The following is a 24,869-nucleotide window of genomic DNA, read 5'->3' on the forward strand; positions in this document are numbered from 1 at the left end:
TCCAGCCTTTGGTTAATTGCAGTTGTTTAATGGGGCACCTGGGTGGCTCAGTCAGTTAGGTGTCTGACTTCGCTCAGTTAAGTGTCATGATCTTGAAGTCTGCGTTCGAGCCCTGCGATGGGCTCTGTGCTGACAGCTCAGAGCATGGGGCCTGCTTCGGATTCTGTGTCTCCCTCTTTCTGCCCCTCCCACACTCACGCTGTCTCTTTCTGCCTCTCAAAAATGAATAAACGTTAAACAATTAAAAAATAAATTGCAGTTGATTAAACTACATTGATTATTTTCCATAATTTTAACTACATTTTGTTTTTCTCATATTTTATGTAATTTCATAACAAGATATGAAAATAAAGGTCTCAAACCTCAGTATTTGGCAAGGAAACTTAAGTTTTACTGTAAGAAAAATATACATTGTCTAAAAGATCGGGATTTGCTTTTACCTTTCTTTTTGTCCAAATTTATGTTATTACTAATTTTTCACTGAAACATTTGCAGACATTAAAAAGGTACTTAATGTATACTTTATAAGAGTATACATCTAATTCATTTTGGGAGATTTAATAGTCTGAGGTAGGCCCCAAATATGTGCAATTTTTTTTTAAAAAATGCTTATTTATTTATTTTGAAAGAGAGAATGAGCATGCATGCATAGGCAGGGGGAGGGAGGCAGAGAGAGAGGAAGAGAGAGAATCCTAAACTGACTCCCCACTCAGCATGGAACCAGATGCTGGGCTGCATCTAATGACCAGGAGATCACAGCCTGAGTAGATATCAAGAATCAGATGCCCAACTGACTGAGCCACCCAGGCGCCCCTCTGCAATTCTTTAAAAGAACTACTTGCCTGAGGTGTTTTGAAACATTGAATTATAAATTAACTACAAGCATGTACCATAGTTTTTGACAAAAGTAACAAGTTGTTATGTATGGCTTTGTGTCTTAAATGAAAAATAAATACATATCAGCTTTGATCTTACTTTTTTTTCAATAAAGCATAGAATATTAAAATTCCTGTCACCTAGAGTAGGATAAAAATAGCTCATGAGGCACCTGGGTGGCTCAGTCAGTTAAACATCTGACTCTTGATTTTGGCTTAGGTCATGATCTCGCAGTTTGTGAGTTCCGGTCCACTTTTCTACGGACAGTGTGGAGCCTGCTTGGAATGCTCTCTCTTTCCCTCCCTCTGTCCCTCTCCTGCTTTTGCGCTCTCTCTCTCTCAATAAATAAACAAACAAACACACAAAAAAAACTTAAAAAAATAGCTCATGTTCTGAGTTCAGAGTTGGAATCTTCCTGCTTTCTTTCTATGAGGCCATTTCAAAGAGCCATTTTTTTCTACTTAAATATTTAAGTGTTTTGTATTATCCAGGAGAAAACCTTTGTCAATTATTGTCTAAAGAATTTTGAGTACGTCCATAATCTCCTCACTATACTAAGCAATCAAACTTTTTCTTTGTTCACCATTGTAACTTGTTAGTATGGATTTAGGCTCCTTAAGCACAAAGAGAGATTTCTTCATGACCAAATGATACTGCACAACATTAGAGAAGTCGTAAAAATTCAAATCTTTAATACAAAGAATCCAAATCATAGAGAGAGCAGATGCATAGATGGCGGCCGACTTCATAATACCCACAACAACGTTTATCTCTTCTTTCATCTGAGCTCTAGCATGTTCAGTTTGAATTCCCCATTTAGCTCTTCAGATAAATAGATCAAGGGAGACTTTCTAATGACCGTGTTACATGCTCTGCTGTGTTCTAAATGTCTTCAATCCTTCTGAGACTCCCTGGATATTCAAAAATGAAATGGCTCGTTGGCAGATGGTTTGAGCATCACATTCTTAGAAAACTACCTAAAGCCACTGAATGGAAATTAACCAAATACAGAAACTTGCCAATTTTTAAGAATCCTTTTCCTTAATCAGAAGCTGTAATCATTATTATGCATTCCTTCTGTAACTTTCCTTAGGGAAAATTATGGACAAGGCGTATTCATTTTCGTATACTCTTTTTTCACAACTACCTGACCTGACACCTTGGCAAGCTGAGGTGGGTGTTGGCAGGAAAGTCCTTCCATTCCTTCATTATCAAGGTATTTAACATAACTCCGTATGTAGTTCTCTTGCCTCTTCAGGCAATCTCAATATCTCATTCTTAGGCTAAGACAGTGCTTTGTGTTCACCAAGTTCCATTTCATTTTTCTCTTCCCAGGAACCCAGGAAGAATGCATTTTCCAGCCTTCTCTATGACTGGATCAGCACTCACAGCTAGTTTTGGCCAGTGGATTGTAAGTGAGAGTAATAAGTGTCATATTTAGAAGTTCAGAACAGCAGGAAGCCACACATTTCAGATGGCAGAACTACAGAAATGTAAGCTCGTATCTGGACATATAGCATAAAGACGAAATGACTCTTGTGATATAAAGCTACTGAAATGTTGGAGTTCTTTGTTAGCACAATGTAGCTTATCTGAATCTGATTAATACATGTGATGATTACAGCAATCCTACCAGATTCCAGATGTCAGTGTTTGATGTTTCATATATTAGAAATACACTGCACTAACTGCTCCTCTATTTAATTGTCTTCTTGTGCCAAGGCAACTCCAAGGGCTAAACATGCCCTATATTTTCATCTATTGCCTGCAAACACCTTGTTTAAAGGATGATTTGTAGTCTTCCTTGGCTGGAGAAAATCAGAGCCTACAAGGGTAAAAGAGGAGTTAAAGAGAGATACAAATTAATGGTTCTTAGACTTTTTGTGCATTAGAATCACCTGGAAAGTTTATTTCAAGTGCAAATCTGCCCCACTCTCTAGATCCTAATTTAGTTAATCTTGGATGGGTCAAGAAATATGCATTTTCATGCATGAACCCCAAATGGTTCCAATATGGATGCATCAAGGAACACACTTTAAGAAGTACTGGACCAGACTCTCATAAAGCTTTTCTCCTCTTATAACCTGAGTAATAAAATAAAAACTATGGAAAGGGTTTGAAAGAACTCTCATAGGTAGTAGTTGATAGTTGACCCATGGAATACCTGAATTATCAAGGGCACAATATTAAAACATAGACCTCTAGACAATGCCCAGGACCCAATAAATCAACTCTTCTAAGGGAGGGGCCCATCCTGGGATCTTCATCTTAAGATGCCCCCCAAATGATCTTTATACACACAGAAGTTTGAAATCATTGCCATAGGGACTGATTATCATTCTGCATTCTTATATCTTTATACCCAGGTCAATTTATTATTGATATCTTTTTCATGCACTTTAGTTTACCAGTCACTTCAAATTTTCAAACTAGAAGTGTACGCATTATCACTAGGATTCTTATTAGTTATAAGAAATGATAATTGGAACTCACAGTGTAAATCACAGCTGCTAAAAGATTAAATTTGTTTTTCAAGGTATAAGGTGGATACATTTTATTTTCCATTAAGACAAATACAAATAATTTATTTTGAGAGAAAAATTATAACCTGATCATAGAGTCTAGAAGACACAAAAAAATGATTCTATTTTTTAAATTCTTAAACAAATGTTAAAATAGAAAAAAATGAAATTCTATAAAATCATAATATGACAAGGCCAGATGACACATCAGACACTTGATATGACATTTAATTAGCTTTTTGTGGCTTTACATTAACTGACTTGTTGATTTGAATGCATAATGGTCCATATTAAATAGTTACAATTAGAAGTACTTCCACATGAATCTTATAGGAAAAGTTCCAGAATTGGCACTAGATCAGGTGTTAGAAGCCTAGATTAGAGGCCTAACCATATTGCTAATTGGCTGAGTGTCATTAGGAAAGTCACTTATCCTAAATAATGTGTGCCTGCTCTGTACTGCTTTTGTGCATTTTGGGAGAGTAAAAAAAAAAAAAAAAAAAAGAAGGAAGAAAGATAAGGAAAGAAAAGTGATGCATGTGAAATCAATTTGTAAACCGTAACCCATTATGCAAATGTAAGTTTCTGCAACCATGAGCATGATTCCATTATGGGTATAGTACTGGCCAACACTTATCAAGCACTTATAATATGCCAGGCACTGTGCTATGCACTTACATGCATTATATCATTTAATGCCCACAAAACCCAGTGAGGTTAATAATATGATCCCCATTTTACTAAGTAGGAGATTGAGGCCCATAGAGCCCATGGTCAAACAGATAATTAGGAGAGAAGCAATACACACATTCATCTTTACTTGACTTAAAACTCCTGCTCCTAAATAGGCAATATTGCTATGTAAATGATATACATTTAACTTGCAATCATATCATGTCAATTATGAATATGCATGACCCACAAGGAAATTTTCTTATCATTTGCCTCATTGAAGTATTTGACACCGAATATTATACTCAAGTATGGCATGTTGGGTCAGAGGCTAATAACATAACCTCTTAGCCTTTCTTCATACGGTAAAAGTATGGTCCATTATCTTTCTGACCCTTGTATAGCTAATGCCAAAAGCTATGACTTTATACTGCTTGCATTGTCTTTATATTGTTAATGGAAATTGATACTCACCAGAGCTAACTTTGCTTTTGAGAACACAATTATGTAGCTACTCATTCATAAGAAATCATGTTTAATTTCCATGTCTTTGCCATTCATCCTTTATTTTTTTTTCACTAAAAAAATAATTCATAAATAACAAAAGTAATTTCTCAAATTTTGTGAAGATATTTTGTATTTGGGACATTGAGCTAATAAGGAATAAGATTATGGGTAAAAGCATTCTCTCCCTTTTTAGGATTTGGAGCAACTTACATTACCCCACCACCACCTTTTAACACATTGGAAGATAAACTGCTGTCTTCCAAGTGAAGATCCTTGAACATCCATCAAGGATGGATTAATCTCCTTTAAGAAGAAATGAATATAGAATATGGACTGTGCTCAATCATTTTCTGTTAGATATTCAGGTAGGTAGGATGGCCTGTCATTTCTTAATTCCAAGTTCCACGATGAGTCACATTTCCTCTGGGGAGTCCTTATTCCCATATCTTTTCTTTCAACAGGAAAAAGGATCTAATAGTTTGTTAGAACAGAGAATGGATTTTCTGCTTTTCTCTCCAAGTGCAGTAGTGGAATAAACATCTGGCTTCTTTTCCATCCTTCACTATTAGTGACTGAGAAAGGCTGACACTCATTGGGTCATAGCTCACAAGCAGCCAGCATTAATGTATTGAAGGTGACTGCTCATGTCTGGTGTGGTCGTTTGCTCTTTTCACTCAGCTCCTGTTCAGGGTAGCAGATTGTGTTTCTGGTTGTCTTACAGTTAAAGTCACCAGACAGGGAGCCTCTATTCTCCCACCAGAGTGGATGGAAGGAACTATTTTCCAGCTTTTTCTCCTCTGATGGAGTGTTAAGTCAGATCACTATTTTGAATCCTTATTTTGAGGATTCAGGTGTTTTTGATTTGGGGACAGAAAAGAAGTCTCCCATCATGTCCTTAGGGCCAGCCTGTGTTCTCCAGTCTTACTATTGCCAGGGACACTTGAATCCCCATTCAGATATATACTCTTTGGATGAATACTTTAGTTCTGAAATTACAAACTAGTGGCCCTTAGGCTGAATACATGTTCATGCATTTTGATTGGTTCTTTCTTTCTTTCTTTCTTCTTTCTTTCTTTCTTTCCTTCTTTCTTTCTTTCTTATTTAAGCCATCCCATAATTGGGAGACTACTTACAAATATTAATTTTTAGATTATTTTGAAAAATTCAACAATCTGCCAACAGTGGGGCTGAGTGACAAAGATTGTGATGGAGCTGAGTAGACGTTGCTCCTTTTTTAAGAAATACTCTTCAGTTACCCACCGGCCCAATCATCTCTATTATCTCCCTCACTGGGAGATCAAATGTCATGTGCCTTTTATGATTGTGTCAAAATGTTTCAACTAAAGGAATATGTATCTATACCTATGTCCCTATAAACATGAGTCTTCGATGGACAGCATATGTATTATGTTTATATCTGGTCCTTTTTTCCTTTTTTCTTACTTTCTGATTCCTGTAGGCACTTGAATTGACTATCTCTTCTCAGAAACTTGAATGAGAAGGGATTCATATACCAAATGCTACAATAAATCCCTAACAATCTGAATCTTTCAGCTGTCAGCTCTAAAAATAATGAGATTTTGTGTAAACTTCCATTTCATTTGGAACATTTTCTCACTCGCTTTCTGTCCTTTCCCAGATTTCCTCTCATACACATGAGAAAGTAGCTAAAGAGGCACCTCAGACTTTCCTAGTACCTAAACCAAGCCTAGGTTTCCTAAAGTGGAATACTCTTCTGGTATGAATTCAAAAGCCATATAAAGAAGAGGGGAGAGAGACAGGTAAAAACTTGTTAGTACAAATTAAATCACATAAAAATAGAACTTTATTGACGCTAACAACTTTAGGCAGTTTAGAGAGCACTAGTTTACAATGACAGAACACCATGTATCCCTGTGTGAGCGTGTTTGGTTCTTCCAGGGAAAATGTGCTATAGGTTTTCTATAGAGCTGAGTCTTACAGCTTCCACCTGAACCAACTCATGTCCACAATGCTCCCTTGGGATATGCATACCCTGTAAGTGTCGTTACCCAAGTACACCTGACTGACTCATAACGTGAGGTGGATCGACAAACTCAGAGGAAACACACTTAAATTCTTTGCTCAGTTTGAAACTATTGGGCAAGATAGAGGATCAGACTCTAGGCAAGTTTCACATACTGACCTTCTAGGGCCCAAGAAGAGTGTGCTCTTCTGAGGCCATTAGAGAGGCAATAATTCTGGATTCAGGTCCTCAGGTCTTTTGTCTCCTAGAAATAAATAGTTTTTAAAAATCAATAAAGGGGACACAGTCTGGTAGTCCACTAGATGATAAAAATGTCAGTTATTCCCATAGGTTCATGACACAAAGAGGGCTGGTATGGATAGCAGCCACCACCCACCATACGGTAATTATAGGATATAAAAGTCATTGTTATTGGATAAATCCGTGAAATGGTGAAGAGCAAGGGCTGAGATCTGGGGAGCAGGGGGTTCCAATCTGGTGCCATTTTGTATCCATTGAGTTTCTGATTCTTGGGGAACAGGCTTACACAGGTGTGTCTCCCACTGGGGCTGGGTATGAATCTCTGCCCGGCTCTTGCTCCTGAGGTGACTCTCTCCTTCACAGTAGGTGACACAGCAGCGACAGGCCGCAGAGGGCTTCCCTCTGTGCTTGGACATTGTATCTGGGGCTGAAGAGGTGCCTGCAGCCCTCCCTGAGCCCTGGAGTTCTGGGGGCTCTTTCAAACGACTTCTCCTCCTTTGAACATGGTCCAGACTGATGTCAGACTGAGAAGAACAGCTTTCGTTCCAGCCGGAGCTGGCACTCAGACTTCTCAGGGGAAGAGCCAACCGCAAGGCCTTCCAGAATTTAGAGCCAGAGTGTTTGGACTTTTCTCCCTTCCAGCTCACAAAAGACACAGATTCCTTCAGCTGCAGGATGCTTGGGTGTGGATGCTCAAGGGGGCGGTACTCAACCACAATGAGCTTGGTGGAAATGGAGTTCTGGCACATGATACCCAGTTTAAACTCCAGCATGCTGATACTTTTTTCTGTCACATAGTCTGGGCTCAGGACAACAATCATCCTTCGGCTTCTCTGAATGAAGTCAAAAACTGCTTCCACTGTATCTATAGGAAAATGGAAAGATAGGACAATGCCTAGTGAAAACTTATATAAACTGGAGTTCATCATTGTCCATCCTACAAAGGAGAGGCAATAAATAAACACTCAGGAACATAGGTTCTCAGTGTTAAATAATCTGCCCAGCAAATGAATCTTCTACATTACTCATATCAATGATTGCTAAGTTCCTGCTACCTTCAGGGATGAGAAAATTTACCACCTCTAAAAGCAGCTAATTTCAGCTATTTGTAGTATCTGTTCTTATCAGTAAATTATTTTTTTAAAAAATATTCTTCCTTGCCACTTTTATCTGGTAGTCTTAGATCTAATACCTTCAAATCTCTAAAAATCTCACTGCTTGGGGTGCCCGGGTAGCTCAGTCGGTTAAACGTCCAACTTCGCTCAGGTCATGATCTCACAGCTCGTCAGTTCGAGCCCCGCATCAGGCTCTGTGCTAACAGTTCAGAGCCTGTAGCCTGCTTCTGATTTTTGTGTCTCCGTCTCTCTCTGCCCCTCTCCAACTCCCTCTCTCTCTCTCTCTCTCAAAAATAAATAAATATTAAAAAAATAAAAATAAAAAAAATCTCATTGTATTTTTTTCTCATCTTTAGATTTAGATCAGCTTCGGAAGTTTTATCCCCCCTAAGACATGCTTTCAAGTCTCTTTCCCCACTTTTATCCTGTTCCTCTGAATAATATTCAGTTCATATACGTGTTTCCTGAGAATAGTACCTGGAAGAGGACTGAACATAAGGTGTCAGACTTAGTCTTATCAGCAAAGAGCAATAGGGAATCGCCATCTCCTAAAATCCACACAGTTATATCTCTTGGCTCTTAAAATTTTTGGACACAGCATCAGACAGTTCATAGTATTGACCTGGTTATCAAACAAAATTCTCTTTCTTTTTGCATGTATATGTATGAAGAATTGGACTAAAAATCAATTAAAGGAGCAACAACATATACAATGGGTGGGAATCAATCAAAGACTTCTGATAATGGATTAACTTCTAACAGTTACTGTGGTGGGTTTGGACAGATTCCAATGGAAAATTCCCAAAATAAATGTAGTGCTTAACTCATTATGAGATTTAAGGGCTTAAACAATGTGATTTCCTGAAGGAAAGGATTTCCAAATGTGTAAATCACAGCCACTGATGATTCTGAAAACAAGTGCTATATAGACAGACCATGAGGTTGGGGACATCCCCTTTTGGGGCCAGAGATGAAAGAGGGATGGAGAGACTTTCTAGCCTGTGATGACTAGCTGAAAGTTTGCAGTAAATTTGATCATTACAGTTTGACATGGAATGAAGGAGCTGTGCTCCTTACCAACTTAGTTCTTTCCAACGAGTAAATTTAACATGAACCTGAACGGTAATTGAAAGAGACATGTGTTCAATTTTCAAGACCTTTTAACTAGTTTTATCAAGAGTGCAAAGTAGTTTTAGAGAATTTTTATTTTGATCTTAAAAGATAAGTCTAAATTTTCACTTATCTTCAAAGCCTGTGCGTGCGTGTGTGTGCGCGTGCGTGTGTATGTGTGTCTTTTGGAAACTCCTTTATCCCAGCCCTACTCAGAATCTGTGTAGCTGCCTTTCATAAACCTGAGAATGTAAAAGTAGAAAATCTTCTCTTATCTCATGAGAAATACGATATAACCTTAAGACAACGTAGATAGATAATCAACCAAAATGAACTTTGTGCACTCAAATTGTGTGTGTGTGCATGTGTACATTGTGTGTTTCACTTCAAAATAGTCCTATTAGGAAAATGTTCTGTCCAATGGGGATACCACTGTTGAAAATAAAATGCTGTCCTAGATCCTGTAAGGAAAGATTCTAGCTTTTTATCTTTTTTTTTTTTTTTAATTATTGGTACCTCATCCTGAAAATGCAAAATTTGCATTTGAGACAGGGCAATGCTAAAGAAACAAATACGGTGAAATGTCTGGTGGATTTCTAGACATTGAAGAATGGATGTAAGATGCTTATCAGATGGGGGTTGGGCTATTCCTAGGGGCCTTCAGGCAGTACTTTGAAGAAAGTTGCCTCCTTTATGACTTATTTTAATGTCTTCCATATTGTAAAAACTGTAGTTGAGGATGTGAATTGTTACTATTTTTTAATGCTGAATATTACATGGAGAGGGAGTCATAAGTTGTTTATTCTGTTTGGCTCAAACAGTGGGGTATGGCTATAGGCTGATGAGACCAGATTTCTTGTGTAGTGCTAAATTTTGAGGTCACATTTTCTGATCTAGAAATCATCAATACTGTAGAGTATCCGGCCTTTAAAAGTCACAATCTCCCTGCAATTCACCTAGAAGAAAACCAGGACTATAATTTTGTTCTTTGCCTAGATTATTGGTGTATGCAAGGGCAGCAAACTTCTCTCTCTCTTTCTTAAAATATGAAGTGTAGTAAAAAAAAAATGGAGTGGGGGCGCCTGGGTGACTCAGTTAAGAGTCTGAATTCGGCTTATGTCATGATCTTGCGGTCCGTGAGTTTGAGCCCTGCGTCGGCTCTGTGTAGACAGCTCAGAGCCTGGAGCCTGTTTCGGATTCTGTCTCCCTCTCTCTCTTTGCCCCTCCCCTGCTTATGCGCGCGCGCGCGCTCTCTCTCTCTCTCTCTCAAAAATAAATATTGAAACAAATTGCAATAAAAAAAGTGGGGTGAGGTGAGCCACCTAATTGGGAAGATGAATCTGAATCCAAAAATACTTGTTTCTCCATTTATCTGTTTTTATCTTAATATATTTAAATCTGAGTTCATCCATCTATAAATGCATATAATAAGAGCAAGCTTACAGGGTTAAAAATACCTATGTGTAAATATCTACATGTGGTAGACATTTGAATTAATCACTTTGGTTAAATTGTTATTCACTGTCTAGTGAATGTGATATTAAACTAATGTATGGACTAATGTTAATTGATTTTGAATCAATTCTTTAAAAAAATTTTTTTTTACATTTATTTATTTTTGCTAAACAGAGAGAGAGAGAGAGAGAGAGAGCGTGCGCCCAAGTGGGGGAGGGGCAGAGATAGAAGGAGACACAGAATCCAAAGGCTCCAAGCTGTCAGCACAGACCCCGATGCGGGGCTTGAGCCCACAAACCTCAAGATCATGACCTGAGCCGAAGTTGGACGCTTAACCGACTGAGCCACCCAGGCGCCCCTAATTTGAATCAATTCTTCATGGTAACTTTAATATGTGGATTTATAAATGAATAATAAATTTTAAAACTTCTATTTACTTTAAAATAAACAGTGAATAAAAAAAAAAAACTATTGAAATAATCTAGCCTATTGCTCTCTCTCTCTCTCTCTCTACCGCTCTGCTATTCTTCCTCCGTCTCCACACACACACACACACACACACACCTGGTATACTAGAAGAATTCATTTTACTTAAGTTTTATTTACATGTAAAAACAATGTTGATATAAAGTTCTCATTTTTTTCTCAGATTTCTCTCAGAGAAATTTAACTAATGTAACTTCTAAAATTTATTTTTATGTGTATCATGAATCCTTCTTATTCTCATTTCTTATGACCAAACATGAAAATAAAGACATAAAACACATGCACAAAATAAAATTCAAAGCTGAAAATAAATGGTTTATTTTTAAAAGAAACAAATTTACAAATCAAATGGAAAATGGAAAATACAAAAGTTTATGAATAAAATAAAAAAGATAAGATAATCTTAAAATATTAAAACCTATGGAAAGAAGTGGATAATTAGCAAGTGGAATGATGCTTTTGTTTCCCAATACAATGGAGTGTTTTTTTTATTAGAATTCTAGGGAATCATCTAAGTTACAATACAGAAGATAATTAAATAAATTTTATATGATTGTGTAATTAGACATTTTATATGTCATGGTTCTTTGTTAACTTGGGTGCAGAAGATCTTTGTATCATATATCTAAAACCATTAAGGTTTTTTGAAACAGTGAAGCAAAAATTGTATTTCCTCATCTCCCCCAAAAATTTTGTATGGGGTATCTTCAGGGACATAAACAAAACAAAAACTATAAAACACAATTTTCTGAGAATGAGACATATCATTTAGATTTGAGATGCTTTCGATTTTTGCATTTGATAAAGTTTAATATCAAAGACCAGTATATAAATATGAAAAAGAATATCAAGAAGTTTCTAGGGGTACCCAAAAGCACTTGGGATAAATATTGAATCCGAAAGTGCAGAAAGAATGCAGCGTTGGCAAGAGAATGGCCACCTGTGAGGGGACTGTCCTCCATTACCTAAAACTCATGCAATTGACATTCAAAGCTTGTCTAGTGTCAGCTCTCTCCTGGTCTTGGGGGTGAAGGTTAACAGGAGGAGTAATTGTGGTTTGTAATAAAGAAAAGCATTAATAGGCAAAAAAGATCCAAGGATGGCTCTATACCATAGTTTTATAGTCAAGAATTCATGAAGTTTTTGTTTTCTTCAATTAAAAATAATACCTTCACTATAGAGAAATGATTTGTTATGTACTTTAGTGCTGCAGAAGGGCACTTAAACATAGGATATAGTTTTAGAATTGGTTATCAACATTCATAACACTGGGATAAGGGTTCCCTTAAATTATGGATTGTGGTGTGTCATAGGATACTCATGCTTTTCTATAGGTATTTTATTTTCCTTTTCTCTATTACCCAATAAGCCAAGTAGAGATTTATCTCCCCAATAGCTGAATGCTGAGATTACCACAACCTAGTCTCTAAGTGTGTGTATGTACTTATGACAAAGTAGATGATCAGTTAATTCCAGAAGTCTGGTCACTGCCTAGCAGTGACCATAGAAGCTCTGTGCCTAACAGATTCCACTGCACCCATACCAAATGTAGCAGCAGTAAGTTATTTATACTAACTTAGGGAAGGCAATAACTAACAACAACTACTACTCTGTGAGCTATGAATTTACAAATGATGTACAGAAAACCATGACACAAAAGCACTACAGTAAAAACATAATTTAAAAACTGGACAAGAGTTCCAGTGGTTTGTAATATTGTGTCAATAGCTATTTAAAGTCACATGCTTGTGTACACATGTGTGTGCATATATACACATATATATACATACGTATACACACACATATACATACATATATACACATATATAATCCATGTGTATATATATATATATATACACAATGTAGATATACATACATTTATAACTCATGTGTTTGTGCATATATGTGTGTGTGTGTGTATGGGTGTGTGTGTATTCACCACTCTGTAAACTCTGGACTTAGTTTTCACTTTTCCAAGTCCTAATAACAGTACAATTTTATTTAAAACAAAAAAACAAGTTTCATGGAAGACACTGACTTGTTTAGCATGAATGTATTAACTGTACTAGTGAATAAAATATTGAAAATACTGGGTGGTCCAGTTAATTCTCTTAGAATATTAATGTTAAAAGCAACTCTCAAGGTCACTGAGTCTAACTTCCACATTTTACAATGGGAGACAGAAGCGAGTGAGGAGAAATCACTTTCCTAATATTCACATTAGCAAGGCTGAGATTAAAAGACAAATTGCTGAACACCCTGTTCTGTGCTTTTCTCACAAGCCAGCAAATGCCCTAAAAGCATTTTGCTGTTATTTCACTCTCTATTAGCACCATTAGGAGAAGTTTCCTGTCAGACTAAGCCAAGGGTGGGGCCACCTGCAAACTCTAAGTGGTTGATAGGAGGTACCATAGGCAGGGGAGATGGAGTGACAAATATGGGTCGACCTACAGATATCCAGGAGTTTACTGAAATAAAAAACAAACAAAAAAAAATGTATGGTATATTTTTCAAGTTGACAAATAGGACATCAATGACCTGAGAAGGAGGACACAAGGGATGTAGTAGAAACCACAGGCGAGCCCTTTAAAACCATCATAAGGAACACTTTCAGTTACGCTGCTGCTCTGTATAGTCCTAAAGGGGTGCCCGTCTGGCCTTGAGGGCACGCTGGACAACACAATGAGCCTAAGAGCTCCTTGTCCTCAGCTAAAACAAATGTGGGCCTTCATTCTCTTTTTAACTGATGAGTAAAAATGAAAAGTACTTGGAAACTCTCAATGACCTTGTTAACAGCTGAGTTATCTTTAAGGGGTCTTGAAATCCACAGCCAAAGGCTGCTCCACAACGTTAAGGTGATAAAACATGAGTGAGAAAGGGAATGGAGACGTGGAACAGGGACGGAGGAGGCAGAGAGGGGAAATTCGCATCAACTAAGTCTTTGCCTGCAAAGAACATAGTGCCATCAGACACTGGGGACGGACTGGCGGCACTACCATTCTAAACCTTAGTATTACCTGAGGAAGCACCACGACCAGTCATAGTCACCCTGAATTTATCCCTCCGGGGAGGCTTGGACAGAATTGTTTTCTGTCTGTGAAACAATACGTTGGGAACAAAGAAAGGGAACTCTCTTCCTTCCTGGAGTGCCCTTGGTTCTTTTTACCCATTTCGTTATTGTCCCTTTCATACATTTTTCAAGGATGCATAGGAGAGACCCTGCTCGCCACTTCTAGACCACCTGGAGCTTTTCTTCACTGGCATGGCCACCTGCAGCTGCTTCCAGAACCTGCCCTGTGGATACTTGGATTTCTCCCCTTTCCATTTAATGACCGTGAGCACCGTCTTAGCCCTCTTCAGCTCTTTCACCTTCGTCTCCTTCACCGCTTTGTACTGTACTAAAATGACGTTGATGTTGCCCCGAGAGGCCATGTTTTCTAGGCCAGCCTTGAGCTCCAGGAGGGCTTGGGTTCCCTGGAGCACGTAGTTGGGGCTTAGGACAACCAGGAGGCGTCTGCTTTTCTGAATGAAGCTCAAGGTCTCATCTGTGACAACTGAGAAAGAAAACACCATGGGGATTAGTGTTGGCCAAGAATTCCCCAAAAGCCTGGGGCTTGGGGAGCAAGTGTAGGGATCTTGGGGTAACAGCCTGGGAGTTGAGGTGAAACTTTTACCAAGAACATTTGCAACAACTTAATCCTTAGATCCACTCTGTCCAATAAATGCCACACTCCTCCAAGGTACTGAAAACGATATGCACATATTCCGCCCCAAAAAAGAATTCTTAACAGGCATGAAGCCAAGTATACTTCTGTGACCTTGGTCTTCAAAAGCTTTATGAGAAATAGATGAATTGTACAGAAATCGATTTCTTCAAACCATGTGGCATGCTGCAGCCCAGTCAAATCAGCTCCTGAGCCCTTTCTCCCCAACGATACCCCATGTGGCTTCTCTCTAATGCCAGCGGGTGTTTGAAAAGATAATCATCACAGACAAAGTCATGGAAATTCATTTCTCACCAACACAGGAAAGCAAGAGTAGGAACGTTCATTTTCTGAAAGTCCCTCTTTGTTGCCAGACTCCTGCCTGACTCAGACTGGTCTATGTCCTTAGAATAGGAACTTTAAAAAGTCTAGCTAACTGAATGGCATTTTGGCTGGCATCACATTCTCAGCTCAGCCTTCTATTCTGCTCACTGCTCTGGAGTCTAAATTAGTCCCTGGATCTTTCTCCTTAAACTCCTATCATTACTATGAAACCGTGTGTTTCAGCAGCTGCTAGCTAATGTGTCTGCCTTCACTAGCAGGCAAATACTTTCTTCAGGTCAGAAAAGAAGAAGAGGAAACAGGGAAAATGGAAATTCAGTGTAATTCTATTCTGTTATCAAGGGCTCTGATTAGTTCCTGTCACTAAATTCTTGGGAATAATCCATCTCCTCAAGGCTGCTTATCTAGGATTGTATAATCCTTTACCTGGAGCCAAGTCCAGGGAATACACGAGTGTTGTGGGAAGCTATTTCATGGCTTACGATACTCCCCTAAGTAGTCATTTTGCCCCTTCACCTTCAACAGGTACAGAGGCCAAGGGGAAAGACCTGCAATTAAAATTCCATGTGCAGTCTGGAGGAGAATTGAGGAATAAGTAATTATGTACTTGAGGCAGTATTGCTGGAGGCAGGCCATGTATACGCATGGAAAGAGACCCAGAGGCAAAGAGGAAGAAGAGTGGCAGAGAGGATGTGGCTCACAAGGACCCACCATCAAAGCAAGATGCAAGAGTAACTATCTGGAATTTGAATCCTTCAAAGGATTGTCAACCCCTACTGGCGGGCCATTGTTATACTGTATACCTTTATATAACTTTTCACCAAGTGATCAATATTTGTTGAATGGCAGAATGAATGAATAAATGGATGAATAAGTGATTTAGGACTTTAAGTCTTAAAATGAGTGGAATTTGTCCTTTAGCTGTTCAGTCAAGTCATCATTTCCTGGCAAAATGATCCTGAGAGACACATCAGCTGCAGAACACAAGCATGATGGACTTCTAGGTGATGACAGGAGATAAAGTAAGTGGTCCGGCTAATGCAAGATGAGCGTAAACATTTAAGTCTACTTTATATCTCCATTATCCATATAATAGTTTCAAAAACATCTCAAATGGCTAACATAAACAGGATTTTAGGGGAGGAAAATCAGTTTGTTGTACTGAAGATCAGACACATTACATGCATTGCAACAGTACAAAGTTTAACGGAGGGTTTAGGAATGCTATTATGTATTTATTAAAACAGACTCAAATGGACTGTCACTTTGTATGTTACTGGGTGGATCTGAAAATTAGAGATGTACTTTTCCTTGAAAGCATTCAGCAATTCAAATTTCTTTTTTTTTTAAACTACTAGAATATACTGGCCTTTGTAAAATTTTAAACTACATCTCAAATGTATAAGCTGATAGAAAGGAAGAAACAGACCTAAGAAAAGGGGGAATATGAATAGCATTGGCTTGCTAGAAAGCAAAAGTGAAGAAAAGGAAATTAGCAAATACCACAGAGAAAATATTCTGATTATTATGAGTGAGTACTATAAAGAGAGATTTCGTGCACTCTTTTCACAAACTCATTGTTAGTAAAATCAAGTACACCTCAGCCTTTGTAAAAATGTTGTTTAAATTCAGTGTTTGTAAAAACAAAAAAACAAAAAAACAAAAAAAAACATTCTAGAGAAACTAACGCAGATTTGCTTAAACCTTCTACATATCCAAACGTGTGTAAGCAGAGCATTTAAAACTGAGGTATTTAATAGAGTTCTAATCCACTGTGCCTCCACACTTTTCTGACACTGAGTTCTTAAAACTTACAAGAGGAACTATTTTACAACCATAAATGGCACTTGAATAATCTACAACTCACAATGTAATTTTATTCCTAAAGAAGTCTCTATTACATCAAACAATTGGATGTAAAATATCCGAAGATGCCAACATAGAGCTCTGCCATGACTCTCACACCTGACCCCAAACTAAGGGTTCCCTTTGCCATTCAGAGGGTGGCATCACTTGTACTCATGTGAGATACCTACTTCCCCCAGGCAGACTGTCACGGTCAAAGATGCACAGCTTGTATCCAAATTCATTCTCCAAAACTCCACGGAGGGTCAGTAACACAAACTCTTCTTCCTCAGCATTCCTTGCGTAAGATACATAAATATCATACTCTTTCCCATCTGGCAAAAGGAAGAAAGATCGAATATAAATTAGAAGAGTTTCTCAGTAGTATTGCATTTTTTTTCTTAAATCAAACTTTTGCATACTAGACATTTTTCCTTTTTTTTTTTTTTACTGTATGAATTATCTGACAGATTTCATGTGATTTCCCACCTGTGACAGGTCTCCAGGCAAAATGACTATTTTAAGGTGTAATTACAAATTTTGTCTGATGCGTATACTACTCTCATATCACTAAGTTTAGTTTTTATAGTGGAGAATAAATGAGATTTGGCTCATTTGACAATGAATTAACACAATCAGGAGGCAAATAGTCAATCATAGACACTGGCAATGAATACCATACAGAAAATTTACAGTTCCTGTCCTAGTTTGTCACTCACTGATATATTAGAATTATAAATTGAGCAAAACTTTCAGAAAGTGTCTAAATTATTTATACATGAAAATAACCACAATTAAAAATATACTTCGATTTGGTGCACCTGGGTGGCTCAGTTGGTTAAACATCTGACTCTTGATCTCGGCTCAGGTCATGATCTCATAGTTTGTGAATTCAAGCCCCTCTGTCAGCACAGAGCCCGCTTGGAATTCTCTCTCAACCTCTCTCTCTCTCTCTCATTGCCCTCTCCTCCCCACCTCAAAAATAAATAAACATTTGAAATATATATATATATATATATATATATATATATATATACTTAGATTCAATAAACCCATCTTTCCCAAAGTTGCCTGATTATAAATATCACCTCTCAGTAAAAATACAGGTTCTGTGTCTCTTCCACAAACCTACTGAATGAAAATCTTTATGGGATGAGTCTAAGAATCAGTATGTTTCATTGTTCCATGCCTGTCACCAGGTAAATGTGCACTAGTGCAGTGCTTCTAAGACTTTAATGTGCACCTGAATCATCCGGGAATATTGTTAAAATATAGATCCTGACTCAGAATAGGGGTTAGCTTAATAGTCTCCTTTTATCAAGCTCCCATGTGATGCTGATGTTGCTGGTGCATGGACCACTTTTAAATACAAAGAGTGGACCTACACTGTCCAGTTACAGGAGACACAGCTACACGTAGCTATCGGACGCTTGAAATGCAACTGGTCTGAACTGGGATATGCTGTAAATTTAAAACACAACACATGCCAAATTTTGACATTTTGACCACAAAAAAAATAAGATTAAAAGATCACCATCAGCTTTTAAATATTAATTATATGCTAAAATAATAGTATTTTGAGTATATTGGGTTAAATAAGGTATATTATTAAAATAATTTTCACTTTCTTTTTACTTTTCCTACTGTGACCGCTAGAAAATATTAAATTACATATGTGGCTTGCATTATATTTCTATTTGGACAGGCTAACCTAGACTAAACACATATTGAGCCAAGGAAGCAAAATAATATACATTAGAAAGATTTTCAATAGTAAGGGCCGAAACAAAAGATAGTTAGATTAAATCTCCCAGTTATTCTAGCTTTTATCAAGTCAACATTCTTTCTGAAAAGGACAGTTGAGGGTATTTACATCAAACGTTCATTACTCACCTAAAATGGTTTCATCTGTTCCAAAATGAGCCCGGTAAAATAAGACCATCTCCAGCCAGTAAACATGGTAAACAACAATGAGGATCACTACCAGCAGCACTGTGGCTCCAAAACCACATGCTAATTCCACTGTGTATCTTGGAGCTATCAATGGAGGGAACAACAGAGAAACAATTGATTTTTACGTGGTGATCACGCTGGCCTGTCATCCTGCAAATAGTTGGGTAAGCTAAGCAGCTGAGCCATGCTCCTGACTTGTATGTGTGAACAAGCAGAGATAACGTGATAGGGATTAAGCACTAGGTTTTAATGCCAGACTGTGTCATAGTTCTCTTTTTGTTTCCGGCACCTGACACAGGCGTTCTTAACCATTAGGTGACTTGAGGGGACTTTGATGTTACATAAATTAATACACATTAATGGCATATAAAGGGTATATTGTATTCATTTTAGCATTGGGCAGGATTTAGAAGGTCATGTCATTCAGTGCACAATCTGATAAGTGAATCTCCTTAAAAATATTTTTGAAAAGTGTGATTCCATCTTCCATTTGTCCATTTTGGGGATGGACTCCTTATTACTACCTAGACAAGACCATGAAACTGATAGAATTTTAATTGCTGGAGGAGCGGTTGGATTGAGTGAAAATCTTAATGTGTTTCCATTAGTCTTAATTCCATTTTCTTTTAAGTGCCATTTGGAAGAAATTTAATTACCTTTCCTATAAATTCAGAAAAAAGCCTCAAAAATCTTATTTTCACTGGGCAGAAACAGAGGAATCTACCAAATGCTAAGTATGCTTGGCTTTGAAAGTATCTCTCAGGTTTATAGTTCTAGGATACACATTATGAAGATTAACTTGTAATATCTAGGATACACATTATGAAGATTAACTTGTAACATCCATAACTTGTAAGATTCCCACTTAATCTGTTTACTTTTATATGATAGGCGTTTTAGCAGTTTCTTTGGAATTATCAGAAATAGAATAAGATGATTCCTGACTTCCTAGAAACTAGATACGTATTAATTCAGCCCTGTAAACAAGGTCTATTATGACGAAACCACCAGCCACTCGTCTCATTTACCATGGCCTTTTCTTCAAAAACATCAGGAAGATTTAGCTTTATGTCTTTACTCATGCTGGGACTTCTGACGAGAATAATCCTTTCTCTTTCTTTAGTTTTCAAGCCCATGCTCCAATGTCATTATTTCGTATAGGCTTTCCTAGAATAAAACTCGTCTTGCACCTGACATCTGCCTGGCAGAAATTTCAACTCTTCTCAATGTTTATAATTGTATTAGAGCATTTGTGTTATATTTTAATTTGTCTACAAGCTTGCTTCTCTACTCTCTCTTGCTTCCCACTAAACTATACTTTTGTTGTCTTCTAGGTAAAGAGTATGTCTTCTTCATCCATCCTATCCCTAGAACACAGAGGATCTCAATGAACGTTTCCTGATATAACACCATATACTTCTGGGATATTTAAAAGAAATCTAGTCCTCCAATATCAGCAACTTCATTTGGTTGCCTTATTAGCTTGTGATAATGAAGCCTAAGTGTTTGAAGAGGGAATAGAATAGTTGGATCTGAAACACAAGTGGCTTAAATTGTGTATTAGTTGACTTGACAATTACTTATTACCATCTATTATTTGCCAGATGCTGTTGGGGACACGATGGTGGATAAGACCAAAAGGATTTCTGCCTTCTTAGAGTTATTCTAATTCAAGGAAATAAATAATAAGACAACTAATGTTAGGTAGTGATCAGTGCTATAAAGGAAATAAACCAGGGTAATGTGACAGAGGTGACTGAGAGGCTGGGCTGGGCAGGAGAGGTATATCAGGTCAGGTAGTGAGAAAAGGCTTCTTTGATTGCTTGAACATTGTGTTAAGTGCTTGCCAAGGTGAGGCACAGAGGAATTTTGTTCAAAGCTGGGACTGTTATCCAGGCTCCCTGATTCCAAAGTCCAGAGATCTTTGGAGATCTCTGCCATGTAGTTTATTGATCATATACTAGTGGAAAAATCCCTTTTAAAACAGGTATCTATCCTACTGGGGAAATGGTAAGCAGCCTGGAGCTGAGCCTGAAGTTCTCTAATTAAAGGGCAGATCTTAGAGTTTTAAGTTCATTATCCTAAACTCGGGATGCTTATCCTATCTCAGAGATAGTATGGAACTCCGCAGTGCAGAATTATTACCAGTTATTCTTGTTCTCATTCCATGAATAATGATGTTTAAAATAAGAAAACTCCATCATCAAATGTCAAAAGCTATGTCGGTGCAGTTGTTGAGAATTTGCTAAGATCAATTTGGGTAGCTGGCATGAAAATTGCTGTGTCCTTGGTATTTCTGAGCACACGTTATGTTAACAGCACACTGGGGTAATTCCCATTGTCATCTTCATTATTTGCTCAGTTATTCTTGCTCCTCTGGCTGGACATTTTGTAATTGTGAAAAAAAAAGAGGTCAGTGAATGCACTTACCTGAAATGGATTAAGAAATATATATATGTATATCAATAGATATCTTGCCTAATGATCAAGAGGTCAATTACCTTCATGAATTTCCCTCTGCCACATTTATTTTACTACTGCTTTTCTTTCTTTCTTTTATTTTTTGTGGGGATTTTTAATTTGGTTTTGGGTCATTGAATTACATGTGTCATATTTATAGATCGCATTTTGTGGGGCCATATTGATGATATCAAGAAGTTCCTCATGCTATTTAACTAATTGAACTCTTAAGATAAATAATCCACAGGGCTGAATTTCTAAATAGCTTAAACCACATGCAGGAAATGTTCTAAAAAGCTTTCCTATAAAGCTTTGCTGGCTTTCAGGGAAAGGGTGACCCTCAGCCCACATTTTCTGTCTGCCCCAGCTGGACCTCTGATGTTTTGGCATAAAGATTTTACTGTGATGCAATCCCAGACAAAAGGGTTCCCAATCAGGAAAGAGTGATGCAATTTGACCAAACTGGACTTCTAAACCGCGTCTCTCTTTGATCTCACTTATAATTGATTTAGGATATTACCAAATTTAGCCACTTGCTCTGCTGTTACTCCCTGAATCAGAATTCCCTCCACTCCTTTTGCAGTTCTACAGTAATAACAAGTTCCAAAGCTCACATTTCCAGCTACCGCCCTGAGTTAAACTAATCCAGGACTTTAGCTCCAGTCTTTTACCCTGTTTCAAGCTCTTGATCTACAATTTCGTTTCTCCTTGGAAACCTAACTTATTATTTTTATCTTTATTAGTTGGGGCCTTGCTATCCATTGAGTCTCCCAGCCCAACAGCTTCTTGGACTCCCAGGTATTCCCTGCCACAGAACCTGTGTGTTCTTTGCTAAACTGCTGAGACTTCTTGATAATTTTGGGAACCATGTAATGACAATTTCCCTGAATTACAAACTATTAGAATGCTTTGTCTATATGATAGTAAACCAGAGAAGTATAACTGAATTAACTTGCAGACCTGCTTTGTTTGACTACCATAGTGTGGTAAACTATGGTAAAATTTGTGCATTTGGCCTTAGAGAAGCAATTGACACTGGGATAACCTCCTCTCCATAATATTTACAATGACAGTTTTTTCTAAGGTGGATAAGTGGCAGTTGATCTGTGTGTGATTTGTGGGAGAAAGGACACAACAACGTTGAGCCCCACCATCACCCTAGTTTTTTTGCCTGAAGGCACTTTTAGACTGTGGCATAGAAAGGGGAAAACCAAAAAGAAGTACAGTCATCACAGTGAGCTAAGGAGACAGAAATCAGAATTCAGAACTACTGACTTAGGGTGAATTTACAAGCCCGGGCAAAGAGGGAAGAAAACTGTGTAGAAAAAGAGCTCTATAAATCTGCAAGGGGTGACCTCAAGTCTTTGGAAAAATATAAAGCTTTGCATTGGCCGATGACACTTCACAAGGTCAGGCAAAGAACAGTTACTAGTGAAAGAAAACTACCAGGAAGGGGACAACTGCTAGGAAACTGGGAATTGAACAACTGTAGGTGCGCATGCAGGACTGGGGCACTTAAGACTGGAGTGAAGAAGCTTTGGGTAGCTCCCCATGTGTTAAGCAGAGACCCCAGTCTAGATAAATCCAATCTGGCCTTAAAGAAAAGGCTATTTTTTTCAGATGTAAGGTCCTGCAAAGATAAGGAGGACTCTTAAAAAAAAAAAAAAAAGCTGTTAGACAAGTAAATTAACTACCTGTGAGAAAAAAGACAACACTCACTTTAAAAACTCAGACACTCAATGATGCGGCATACATAACGGCCAGCATATGATTAAAAAACAAAACAATTAAAAGCAAGAAAAGACCCATAATCACAAGAAAAATCAGCCAATAAAAAAAGAGAATCAAAATTGACAAATATGATGGAATTAGCAAATTAGCACTTAAAATGAGTATTATCAATATTCCTGTTGAATTAAAAAAAAGATGACAAAACAGAGGAATGTAGGGGAAAGGAAGGAGAAATAGAAAAACAAACAAGGAGGCAAACCATAAGAGATTCTTCAATACAGAGAACAAACTGAAGGTTACTAGAGGGGAGGTGGGTGGGGGATGGGCTAAATGGGTGATGGGTATTAAGAAGGGCACTTGTTGGGATGAGGACTGAGTGTTGTATGTAGGTGATGAATCACTAAATTCCTCTCCTGAAACCAATACTACACTGTATATTAACTCACTTAAACTTAAATAATATCTTGGAAGAAAAAAAAAAAGAACAACTAAAAAATATCAGTAGGGGTATTTTTATGGAGAAATGGAAATCCAAACACTGAAAAATACAATTCTGAAATTTAAAATTCTGCAGATTAAACATCAAAAAATAAATAATTAGTGGAAACTAGAAACTACCCAAATTGAAACACAGGAAAGGATAAAATAAAAATGAGAATCTCAGTCATCTGTGGGACAACCCCAAGTGGTCTATACTAAATTTAACAGAGCTATTAGAAGAAAAGGAAAGAAAGAATGAATGAAAAAGTGAGCAAAACATATTTAAAGAAATAATGGCTAAGTTTTTCAAATTAAATTAAAAACATAAACTTATGGAACCAAGAAGTTTAGAAAATTTTTTTAAATGTTTATCTTTGAGAGAGAGAGAGAGAGAGAGGAGAGGGAGGGAGAGAGAGAGAGAGAGGGAGAATGTGAGCGGGGAGGGGCAGAGAGAGAGAGAAAGACAGACATAGAATCTCAAGCAGGCTACAGGCTATGAGCTGTCAGCACAGAGCCCAACATGGGGCTCAAACTCAAGAACTGCAAGATCATGACCTGAGCCAAAGTCGGACACTTAAATGACTGAGCCACACAGGTGCTGCAGAACCAAGGAGTTTAAAGAACCCTAATTAAGATGCATTCAAATAAAACCACACCAAGAATTTGTTAAATTTCAACAGATACTCATTATATAGATATAGAAAAAGCCAGCTACAAAAAAACACCTATAAATAACATCATATTTAACACATAAAAACTGAATGCATGTCCTCTAAGATAAGAAAAATGCAAGTATGGTCACTCTGATAACTTCTACTGTTCATGGTACTGGAGGTGCAAGAGAGTGACAGAGGAAGAAAGAAGTCAAAGGCATAAAGTTTGGAAAGGAAGGAGTAAAAGTATGTTTATATCTTGTAAACATGATCAAGTGTATAGAAAATGCTAAGGAACCTAAAAAACAAAATAAACAGAAACCCTATTTAATCAGTGAATTTGGAAGCCAGAATACCAAGATCAATACATAAAAATCAATGAACTCATTTCTATTTCCTATCAATGAGCAACTGAAAAGTGAAATTTTCAAAATACCATTACAATAGCAACACAAAACATTTAGGGTTAAATTTAACATGTGTGTAAGACCTGTACACATAAAACCAAAAATTAAAAAAAAGCTGAGAAAAATCAATGATAACTAAATAAATTGAAAAGCATATAATGTTCATGGATTGGAAATCTCAATACTGTTAAGATTTCAATTCCCTCCAAATTGGTTTACAAATTTAATACAATTCTAATCAAATCCCAGCAGGCTCTAACATAGAAATTCACAAGATAATACTAAAATCTATAGAAAAATATTGTT

The 24,869-nt window shown here is 37.4% G+C and overlaps 1 protein-coding gene across 5 annotated transcripts in view; it reads right to left on the reverse strand.

Moving 5' to 3' along the window:
- Nucleotides 1-1,547: 1,547 nt before the first annotated feature.
- IL1RAP (interleukin 1 receptor accessory protein) overlaps nucleotides 1,548-24,869 on the reverse strand; it is a 137,053-nt gene continuing 113,731 nt past the window's right edge. Inside the window, exons 9-13 of one of the 5 annotated variants that reach the window (XR_006585165.1) lie at nucleotides 18,773-18,916; nucleotides 17,071-17,214; nucleotides 7,109-7,687; nucleotides 6,742-6,826; nucleotides 1,548-2,701 (exon numbers count right to left, since the gene is read on the reverse strand). Coding sequence is in view for 3 of the 5 variants with exons in the window: in XM_045037144.1 (XP_044893079.1) it covers nucleotides 6,969-7,687; nucleotides 17,071-17,214; nucleotides 18,773-18,916 (1,007 nt within the window). In the remaining 2 variants the exon portion in view is untranslated. Of the gene's footprint in view, nucleotides 2,702-6,384; nucleotides 7,688-13,476; nucleotides 14,543-17,070; nucleotides 17,215-18,772; nucleotides 18,917-24,869 lie in introns of those variants that run through there. The other 4 variants (XR_006585164.1, XM_045037145.1, XM_045037144.1 and 1 more) reach the window with 4 other exon arrangements.

The sequence above is a fragment of the Felis catus genome, chromosome C2 (genome assembly GCF_018350175.1).
Source record: "Felis catus isolate Fca126 chromosome C2, F.catus_Fca126_mat1.0, whole genome shotgun sequence".
NCBI classification, from domain to species: domain Eukaryota; kingdom Metazoa; phylum Chordata; class Mammalia; order Carnivora; family Felidae; genus Felis; species Felis catus.